The sequence below is a fragment of the Conger conger genome, chromosome 3 (assembly GCF_963514075.1).
Source record: "Conger conger chromosome 3, fConCon1.1, whole genome shotgun sequence".
Taxonomy (NCBI): domain Eukaryota; kingdom Metazoa; phylum Chordata; class Actinopteri; order Anguilliformes; family Congridae; genus Conger; species Conger conger.
The window spans coordinates 70,024,474-70,036,041 of NC_083762.1; the positions used below are offsets into that span (position 1 = coordinate 70,024,474).

At 43.8% G+C, this 11,568-nt stretch overlaps 1 protein-coding gene across 1 annotated transcript; it reads left to right on the plus strand.

The window, feature by feature from the left end:
- Window positions 1-830: 830 nt before the first annotated feature.
- On the plus strand, window positions 831-8,875 carry LOC133123542 (muscarinic acetylcholine receptor M1-like). Its single transcript, XM_061234014.1, has 3 exons — window positions 831-849; window positions 2,915-2,947; window positions 7,368-8,875. Exons 1-3 carry the CDS (start codon window positions 831-833, stop codon window positions 8,873-8,875), a joined length of 1,560 nt encoding a protein of 519 aa, XP_061089998.1.
- The last annotated feature ends 2,693 nt before the right edge of the window (window positions 8,876-11,568 follow it).

Sequence of the window (11,568 nt, forward strand, 5' to 3'; positions counted from 1 at the left end):
GTATGAGTGTGTGAGTGAATGGTGTGTGTGTGCCCTGCGATGGACTGGCGACCTGTCCAGGGTGTATTCCTGCCTTTCGCCCAATGTATGCTGGGATAGGCTCCAGCCCCCCTGCGACCCTGTTCTGGATAAGCGGGTTTAAGATAATGGATGGATGGATGGATGGATTCATGAACCCTTTTGATTCTGATCTCTCTTGAAAGGTAACCCTTTTGAGGTTTGTTTTACAGTCATCAGAATTACTCCAAATATTACTTAAGCAATGTTACAGAAGCCCAAACACAGTCAATTCTAAGTAAACAATGTACATTCTATCGACAGAGGCAGCAGGTTTTTAGAATTAGAAACTAATATGCATTTGGTTCGTTGGACCTTTCCATGAAAACACACTGACATTACCGTATTTGCTGTAGTGGATGTAGATTTCCAAAGTACAGAGAACATCTAATCTAACACCTAACATCTCATCGACATCTGATTTATTTTTGAGTCCAGCACTGCTAAGTCTGCATTGTCTTTATAAACACCACAATAGATCTGACCTGACCCATAGCATTACCAGTGAGTCAGGCGTGAGTCAGCTCTGCTCTGGTGCAAAAACACACTGTTTTCTGTTGACAGTGCTTCTCAGCTCTTCCTCGACAGCCTCTCACAGACACCCCCGCTTGACCGACTCTTTTATAATCCCTTTGACAACATCCACTTTACCACTTTTGCACTTATCTAAGCCACAACTGTCGTTTTAAGAAATATATAAGGCTTCCAGGCCCAGACTAGTTCACCACTTGTTTTTGTAGCTTGAATTTTCAAAGTGAAATCGTCCATCTTGAATGGAACTCGAAGTGATGAGTAAATCGTTTCAGTCTCGTTCTATAACATAGATGCTTTATATGTGCATTTATGTATGCTGTCCTGGAGGTACAGCAGGTAGCTGGAAGTATGGGGGCTGACAGGCTGAAAATGCACTTCCAAGCAGGAGAATACCAAACAGTAGTGTTCTGTTGACCTATGGTCCCGGATCCAGACAGGTCAACTGCAGTCCACAAACGATGACAAGGGTACCTGCCCATTTATATTCTATTTTCAATTGTTTTATTGAAGTCATTACACAACATCACCTTCTGTTCCCTATGTGTAAACCACCGGCAAATACAAGGGCTACTGTAAACCTCCAGGTCTTGGGCCAGCAGGTATTGGGTTGCACATACCTGGCCCAGCCCGTAAGACTGTTGAGATTAGGAGGCACTGCCTGCAATGCAAGGCAAAGAACGCAATGCTACCAGAACAGCCTGACCTTGTCCCCAGCAGATGTATGACATGCCAAGCACCGCCCCTCACCCATCAGGATAGGTCCCTCTGTACTTTATGATAGCCATGACTGGACTACATATATATATATATATATATATATATATATATATATATATATATATATATATATATGTGTTTGATTTTTTTAGATACAGTGCTGTGTAACACAATATATAGACTGATAATATATTCCTTTTCGGGTGTATTTGTATGTTTTAGGATCGCCACCTTTGCCAGGCATGATTGCATGCAATTTTGATATGCTGGGCTACAATATTCCGGGATAATATAAATGAAGTGCAGTTTACTTTGGAGTTTCTTTTGTGAGGTATTGTTGGAAATGACCTTGGCAAAGTTTACACAGTAACAACAATATCCCAGTCGTTAAGATAACAGCCCCTCCAGAGACCTGCGCTGTACCCACTTTATTACACTAGTCCACATGTCTATCCAACTGTATGCTTCTAGATTTTACAATTTAATCATTTAGCAGATGCTTTTAGCTGAAGAGACTTACAAAATTTTGTGTGGGAGGCAAACACCACAAGAGATAGAGATACGTGAGTCTCAAGGCACTCAAGCTACACTCACTTACTGTTAGAGACCTAGAAGGGTAAAGAGAAAGGGATAGAAGGCCCTGTTTTCCTGAGCCTAACTACATAGAAACATTGAGGTGTAGTCTGGAAAGGAGAGTTTTCAGACATTTCTGGAAGATTGCCAGGGAATATATCTTCCTGGCTGTCTGGGAAAGGTCGTTCCACCATGGGGGAGCAGGGCTGCTGGGTACTCAAAGAAATGGGAGAGCTAGCTGAGAGGAGGCTGAACAGAGCGGTCTGTTTGGAGGGTATGGTCTAATCACTGTCTGAAGATAGGGGCAGGCAGGGGCAGTGTCATTTGCAGCTCGGCATGCCGGGGTGGGCAGTTTGATTAGAATTCAGGCCACAACTGGAAGCCAGCAAAGGGTGTTCAAAGGTGACTTGGAATGTGCAAATTTAGACTGGTAGAAGACCATGGGCATGCCCCGCAAGGCAGGATTACTGAGTTTGCCAGATAACTACTCAGACTAAAACCTTTACGGGAACATCCCTTTTTTATTGCAGTCCCCATTTCAGATTTAGTCCAGTTTTTGCTCAGTGTAGTTATTTGGCTATCTCAGTAATCCTGCTTTGTGATACGGACCCCTGGTGGGCAGCAGTATCTTGGACCAGCTGCAGTTGCCCGATAGCACAGGCTGGCCAGGAAGGGGCTACATTGGGGTCCAGATTGGAGATCCTCAACGGGGAAAGGGCAGACTCTCCCAGCGTGAAGGGAGAATCTATGGCTTTCTATCTGTCCATGATGATTTACAGAATTCTTCCCTGTCAAAGAAGGGTCCCTCTAAAACAGGGGTGTCCAATCTTATCCAAAAAGGGCCTGTGTGGGTGCAGATTATTACTTTAGCCCAGTACTGAGACACCTGATTCTACTTGATTGACAACTGTAATTAGTTAAATTAGCTGTATCAGGTGTCATAATGCCGGGCTAAAACAAAAACCAGCCCTTCTCAGATTAGATTCTATGCTTCTAATTTAAACCCATGAGGAAGGGCAGGGTCACGGAAAAGATACAACAAAGAACACGGACACTATCAAACTATCAAAAGGAGAAACCACTGTGCGGAATAGACTTCTATGATTGTGATGATGGCCCCCAACCACGGGGGCACAACAAGGGCAAATCCGTTTCAGGATTTTGTGCCAACTTCTGGTCTCAATTATTTAATTGACTCGATCATATCTTATCTGACATGTGTATGAGTACCAGCTACAGCTGCAGTATCCTAATGATTTTACTGTGCTCTAGTACAGGTCTGCTTAACCAGGGTAATTTATAGAGCTGCCAGCACATTAAAAACAAGGCAATTGGTTGGAACAAAAACCAGTACGCAGACCGTATATCAGGCCATATATGTACTGTAGCTGGATGTACGTATGTCCCTGACGGAGTATGGGTGGGCACAGAAGTGCTGGTGTTTGAGTTCCTTTTTCATATCCGCGTGCTTTAGTGCAGGTGGAGCGCACTGGGCGAGTGCGTTCGCACAGAATTACAGCACAGCTGTTCGTGGACCTTAATCCTCAGAGCCGAGGAGAAGGATCTGTATCCGTGGGCCAGGAGTCAGTGCTGTTTGCAGAGATTAGAGTTCGGTGCAGAGGACCCACCCACCAATCACCAAACAACACAGAGGCGATGTGTGTTTCAGTGCTACGACCTGGGCCAGAGCTTTGTCCTACCAATGAATAATCTAGGTGTGTAATAAAATGTGCTATGGATGTTTTAAATATGCTACATGATGTCAATGTAACATACGGTATGTGCCACAAAATTTGGCCCTCAAAATTTGATAAGATTTAACGAAATAACTAAATTTTTGCCATTTAGGACCTGCACACCTGCTCAATACCTGATTTATTTTCAGATCTCCTGAACAGATGTCCTTATCCAGGGCAACCAATATCCATATTTTTTAGCACATTCAGTAATCCATTTATATTGGTGGATTTTTCTTTTTTTTAAGCAATGCGAATATCACTTTGTCCTGTCTAGCTCAACTGTTGTGCATGACAGTCATAATCTCACACTGTGCATCTACATGGCTCTGTATTTGAGAAAAAATATTACAACTTCATGCATCTGAAGAGTAAAAGTCATGTAAAAGATGATGGCATTTATAGCTCCCTGTGTGAACTTATTGTCCAACAGAATGCAGCCAGTAGCGTATCATAGTACTGTAATGCTGCTCTGATGGGGGCAAGATGTTATCATGTTGTGCTTGGAAAGAACGTTACATCCTGTAAAGATGCATAAGAATCACAAGTACGCAGAGTTCAGAGACCGCAGAGAACAGCGCTGTGTGGGGTGTGAATTGTAGCCCAGATTGGCTGGTGTTCAAAAATCAGAGAATTCCAAATGTCCAGTACTGTATTTGGGAAGATGCAGCTGCATACAGATCCACATACATTGTGTATGTGGATGCAGCTGCATACACATTCACAATGTAAATGTGAAAACTAGTGGCCAGAATTTCTTTTGGAAATTAACGTGTTGTCCATGAAGGCATCTAGATGTTTGAGCTGTTTCAGAGGACTACATAAATACAGAAATGTTTATTTTTAAATATTATCTATCATAGACCACTGCATGACCAAACATAATAGAAAGACATTCTGGCTATTGAATTTTACACAAAATAAATGTGACTGCTTCCACTTGATTCACCTGGGCATCTGGCATAGTATCATATCTACTGTAGTCTATGGCAAACAAACTGCAAACAAAATTCAATCTTCATTGTCAATACTTCTAGCTAACCGAAGGTGTAATTACGTAATGTAAGGCTAACTAGTGCAAAGGCAATTTCACTTCAGAAAATATGTGAAATCAATATCAAATGGAGCAGTACCCTGGTGTAAAATCCAGCTATGAGCAGCTAGAAATACCAGTTAATAACATGGCTGCGATGCTTTGTAATTCCGGCAGTTGTAATGCAGGTAAAATCCAAGAGAAATGTTCTAGCATGGCAAAGCAAAGCTTGTGAAATAATTACAATTCACCTCTGTGAGTTTACTTGCAACAATATTTATGTGTGATTGCAAGTATTTATATACAGTATCTGTACCTCATTGTGACATCTCCTGTAATTGGACAAATTGCATTCGTCTGTGATAGTGGCACCAAGAACATAAAGAAGTGAAGTCAATTAGAGATTACAATGACAGAAACACCGAAACGATTATTTTGCCAAACAACTCTTGCTAAATTGTCAAAGGGAGCATTTTGTGAAAGTGACAGGTCATAACAAGATCCTTTTAGAGTCTAAAAAAGAGTTTGGGTCTAATGCCATTTTTATACAGTTAGCGTAACAACCCAAATTGTCTTCATCTTCAGTTTACATTTATTTGAACTGTCTGTTTGAAGATGATTTGGCTCCGAGCTGTTTATTGGAGGCTGTTTCAGTTTGCATTCTGAGATTTTTTTGTCCTAAAGATGTTTTGATGACAGATGATGGACTCCCTGGGTCATTGGACTTGGGACTTGGCAAGCACTATAAATGTTGAAAAGCAATAACCTTTACACACATCTGTCACCATTGCAAATAAATGTTAGTGAATTGTTGTATGAATAACATAGGTTTATATATTTCTGGGATTAATGATACAATAGCCCTATTCTGTCCATGAAATTTACAAAGCAATCCTGTGCTAGAATGCCAGCCCTAGTTATGGTACAGTGCATTTGCCTGAAACTGGGAGAAGACTGTGGAAATGTGGAGCACTGGGAATATCTCACAGTGGGATTACAGACTGATTACAGATGGCAGTAGCCTTGTACAGTGTTTATTCTCTGCTCCGAACACCGGAAGGTCATAGGTTCAATCCCCAGTTCAGATTATCTGTGTGCCATAAATTCAGATTTTGAATTGAAACTTGAGAAATGTGAATGGTCAAAGATTAAATAAGGGCTATTTTGAAATGTAGGCCTACTCCATCTGTCAGACAATGGCAATTAACTTTGCTCTTGATTAAATACTTAGCAGCCAATATTTATAATTTTGGATAGGTATTATGCTATCCTAGAAAAATACAAACGTCATTGCCACAAATTCAAGGATTATCCACTTTAATCATCCCATGGGTACATCTTATCCTAATTCTGCACCACAGCACTTACACCACAGGATAGTGGTGGACATCACTTCAGTGAATAAGTAAATTCAAATTTACAGTGAACAGTGATAGCACATACATATGATAAATGCATTGACTTCCACTAGGAAAGTGTTTGTATGCTGGCTATAATTGGGGGAATAGCAAGTACTGAATATTTACTTTTCTTGGTTAAGTGCAGCTATCGAAACTAAGTAAAAGTACAGGTGTACACTGTATGGTGAACTGGAAAAGATGCACGCAGTGGATGGTCATGCTGAAACTGACCTTCCAAACTGCCTTTCATTTGTGTACATTGTTCTTTGGGCAAGTGGGGGCATGCTCTTAACTTGTTCAGCACATACTGTGTATGTTGTATATCACTCAAGCAAACAGACTGACGTCTCAAAGCATACTCTACTCTGCAACTTGGACGTTCTTTTGTGGGTAGCACGGTAACAATATGCAATACTGTATACATTTGTTCATCCATCTGCCCAGAGATAATACTGCAATCTTATCATAATATGCAGTGTTAGAGAACCTGGAATTGACTCCAGACTTTTGAAAAGTGAAAGACTGTGATACCGCTCCATCTAAAGAATGTTCCTTCTCAGATCATAAATTTCAAAGCTGAATTTCAACATGCTGATCTCGAATAAAAACATCGGCAAAGCCTACTGGCTTGCCTGCATCTGGACAACAGTTTAAAATGAACTTCTGAAAATTAAAATAAATAAAGTAAGACATGTTTGAATGTAAAAGTTGAGCTGGATTAGTCACACACTCATCGCGAGGTGCAAGCAGTCACCAGATCCCGTGCATGCCAATTTACCAGCCTCTCACTTCGTCATTAAAACACCTTATCACAAAGTCAACAGCCCCTCGGTTGTTATACCGGAAAAAAGTAGTATATCAAATGCTATCTGTAAAACACAGATGACTGGCTGTTTAGTGGGTGTGACATCAGACTGACCTCTTTGCTAAAAGTCATCCACTCTTCCTTGTATGTGAGAAGGAAAGAATAAATAAAAAAACGGCACCAGCTCCAAAGGTGTATACTTCCCCTTTTTTAAATAAAATACACTTCAATGCCAAATCAGTTGTTTGCGTAGATCTAGATGATAGGTCAGTCTATAATTAGCGATTCCATGCATTTGTGTACCCGTAGCCTAAATGTCATTTCTTCTTTTTCTCTCAGGTTGTCCGTATGGCCAGAGGAGGACTGCTGAATACAGTAAAATGGAGGTAGAAGCAGGACAGTAGGAACAATGGCCTCTTTGTTCAGCCACCTCACATAGACCCGACCCAGCAGCACCATGAACCACTCCTCTGCTCCTGCTAATGTCTCCAACGCCATCAGCCTCCCTGCCGATCCCCTGGGGGGTCACTCTGTTTTGGAGATAGTTGTGATAATCCTCATCACTGGGCCCCTTTCCCTGGTCACCATCATCGGTAACTTACTGGTCATGATTTCCTTTCGAGTCAACTGTCACTTGCGCACCGTCAACAACTACTTCCTGTTGAGCCTGGCTGTGGCTGACCTGATCTTGGGGGCCATCTCAATGAACCTGTACACCACCTACATCATCATGGGCCGATGGATCCTCGGGAACCTGGCCTGTGACATCTGGCTGGCCATCGACTACGTAGCCAGCAACGCCTCCGTCATGAACCTGCTGGTCATCAGCTTCGACCGCTTCTTCACCGTCACCAGGCCGCTCACCTACAACGCCAAGCGCACGCCACGGCGGGCGGCCATCATGATCGGCCTGGCCTGGGCCATCTCCTTCGTGCTGTGGGCGCCCGCCATTCTGTTCTGGCAGTACGTGGTGGGGAAGCGAACGGTGCCCAAAGACCAGTGCTCCATCCAGTTCCTCTCACAGCCCATCATCACGTTTGGCACTGCCATCGCCGCCTTCTACATGCCCGTCACCATCATGATCATCCTGTACTGGCGGGTGTACCGGGAGACCGAGAACCGCACGCGGGAGCTGGCCGGCCTGCTGGGCTCGCCGGGGGGGCACGTGGGCTCATCGCAGGGGTCCGGGCAGCAGTCGGTTCCCTCCAGGAGTCCCAAGAGCAGCAGCAGCTCCGGCGAGGCGGTGGCGGTGAGCGGCTCGGAAAGACGGGCGTGGCCTCTGTGCGACTGCTTCGCCCTGCGACATAAAGTGCCCCGGCTGATGAGGAGGAGGGGCCCGGAGAAGCGCAGCTACCTGGAGGCCAACAGCAACGGCAGCTGGAACGTGGAGGAGGAGGACGATGACTCCAGCTCCTCCTCGTTCACCGGGGAGGAGCCGGATCCAGACGAGCGGGAGATGGGCGCCACGGTTACGCCTGCACGCCCTCTGACGCAGGTGACCGGCGCTCACAGAGAGGCACAGGAAGGCCCGGGGGGCTCCGGAACCTCCAGGGCTAAAGACTCTAGAAGCAGCCAATCGGGCAGCCAGTCTTCTTTTGGCCGATCCAAACAGTCGCCGCCCAGCACCCCGAACAGGCCCAAATCAAAGAAGAGGCGAAGCACGTCCCTCATCAAGGAGAAGAAGGCCGCCAAGACCCTGAGCGCCATCTTGCTGGCCTTCATCGTGACCTGGACGCCCTACAACATCATGGTGCTGGTGTCGACGTTCTGCCACCACTGCGTGCCCGATAAACTCTGGCAGTTGGGCTACTGGCTCTGCTACGTAAACAGCACGGTCAACCCCATGTGCTACGCTCTCTGCAACGAGTCCTTCCGGGTCACGTTCAAGATGCTGCTACTCTGCCGCTGGGACAAGAGGAAGTGGCGCAGGCCCCACCACAGGGTCCCGCCATCCCACAGGCCACACAAGTCCACCACCAACGACACGAATTCCCCTGCTTCCAATGACACAAATGTCTAATGCAGTTACTGATGCGGCAGCAAGCGTTATCCAAACTTCACCATATGCCATAGTCAACAAGAACGGTTTACTGTTCACCCTAAGAACTGGATCCTGCTTTTTTTCTTTTTCAAAGTAAAGTTTGCCTCAATGCACAGCCCACTAACTCTAGTTCTGGCTAAAATGGCACAATTCGAAGAAAAAAAAAAAAATCTAATGATAAATAATCAAACAAACTTGTTATGTGTTGTGCATATTCACTAAAAGCAGAATGAGCAATGACCCTTTTCATATGCATTTAATGCCAATAACCATGTGTTATCTGTCCTCAAACCACTTTGGACTTGAGTTTGAGGACTGACATTCAGGGCATGGTCAACTGTGAACACTATAGTTGGTGCAATTTTGTGGTAAACAAAAATAAAGTTGTACGTGTGTCTGTGGTGTGAACATACTGTATATGTTGCGATGTCTTTGTAAATATTAAGGACGATGGAAGAACTGTGAGCAAATTACGAACAAGGTATGCCCACATGTTGAGAACTCGACAGACGTGCACAGCCCTGTAGAGTCCGTTTGAACCCCCCACCCCCCCCCACCCCCTTCCAAGACACACTACTGCCACTTGACGAAAATATAAAAATGCAGTCTAAACATACCGAATGATTCATACATCGCCTTAAGATCTGAATTCTCTATCCAAATAAAGGAAATTTGGCTGAGAATGTGAAAAATGGATGCTCGTAAAACAATCGAGAACTTTACGCAGCTAGAGACGTTTCAGAGTGCATGTTTGGATCGTCAAACCTCTGCATCTTCTGGTGTTTAACAGTTGCTTTTGGCGACATTCTAAATACACTGGATACATTTCAGTTGAAGGAACTCCATTCTCACCCCAACCAGATTCAACCTTTGGCAAGAGGCGAGAATAGTTTCAGCTCTTTCCCTCCAATCATTCGGTTAGAGGGCCTGATTAGTCTTTTGGCTTCTCAAGCAGAGAGCTGTAAAATACACCTGTGGAACATCTGGGAATTAGATTGCATTCATGGATGAAACTATGTGCTCATTTGGTCGATTAAAGTTATTTCTCAGAGGATTATTCTGTGTAATCAACCATTACAACAGAGGTTTGTTGTGAGCCAAAGACTCCAGTTCAATTCTCAAACTCAGGTTTTTTTTTCCAGTTTTTTTGTTGTTGTAACAATCACCTGCAGGTAAGACTGGGTGGCTCATCCTGTTCAGGCACTGTTCTAGTGCACGGATGGACCCCAACACCAGGATCGAATCCCAAACATGCCAGTGCTGACCACGGCCTTGCAGGCATTGCGACCCCTGGTGGTTGAGCGAGTACTCGGTGTGGTTGGTAAAAGCTGCACATGAAACGTTTTCCTGATTTGACTTGCGAGTAGCAGTGTGAAAAACAGCTGACGAGATCACTTGTCTGTGTGCAGGCCTGCACTGCATTGCATCGGATGCAGCGTTAGCATTCAAATTTGAGGAGAAAAGTGGGGAAAACATTCCTCTACCTGGACATATTTAGCACTATATCCAACAAGAGAAAGGTGTAGAGATGTGTTATTGGGGGTATATTGTATATGCAGTGCCTCATTTATAATTGTAATCAAGGACAGCTTAATTGTTGCATTAAGACCAGGGCATGGTGGAAACCAGTTCCAAGATCGAATTTACAAGGTGCCTTTTTTCATATAAACTTCTACAAGAAGCCAAGTCCCCCTTTCCTGGAAACTGCCGCTTGGTTGATCCACTCTTTGGCCCGCCTCCATCCACAGCGGCTAAAGCCAGAGCAAAAGCCCTCTGTTTATGCCCAGTTTATTACTACTGAACACTGTTATGAGTAACACCCTGGGTCTGAAAAACCTTGAACTTTTATTTGCATCGACATTGGTGCTGGCTTGCGCTCGTTATATTTATGATAAATGTGGTACATGTGTTTTCTCCAAGCAAAACTTGGGTCTTAATTGGGTGTTGGATCCTCTCGTTGGGTACACTTTCTTTCCAGAGCAACTGCACGAGAGAGAGATCTAGCATTGAGGGTGCAGTGAAATAGTATTTGCCCCCATCTTGATTTCCTCTGTATATTTACATATTTGTCCACTGAATGGTTTCCGATCAGAACAAATTTAATATCAGACAAAGTGAATCAGAATAAACATAAGACATTTTTTTAGACAAATTTCATATATTTAATGAAAAAGGCTATCAAACAGCCAAATCAGCCCTGTGAAGAAGTAATTTCACCCTTTAATTTGCCACACCTTTAGCAGTAATAACTGCAACCGAACACTTTCAATAATTTGTTATCAGTTGTCAGATCAGTTTAATTCAGAAGATTTTATACATTCTAGAGCGTAAACTGCTCATTTCAGGTTCTTCCACAGCATCTCGATTGTATAAAAGCTCTGAAACCATTCAGCATGCAATAATTGAGGAAATTAGGATGGGGACAAATACAGTGTCACAGCACTGTAGTTTCTAGGATATTCCTGGGATAGGAGCCATTTTGATTATAGAGGATGCAAATTCTTAGCATCAGTGCGTGGAACCTTCTTTGCAGATACATATTAAACTAGACTATAACACACGATTGGGTAACGTACAATTACAAAAACAGTTTGGGGCATTTTGCTACTCAGCCAGCAAGAGGGAGATCTGAGGGAAGGTTCTGCAGGTGGTTTTGTGAGTAATGAGAGAAT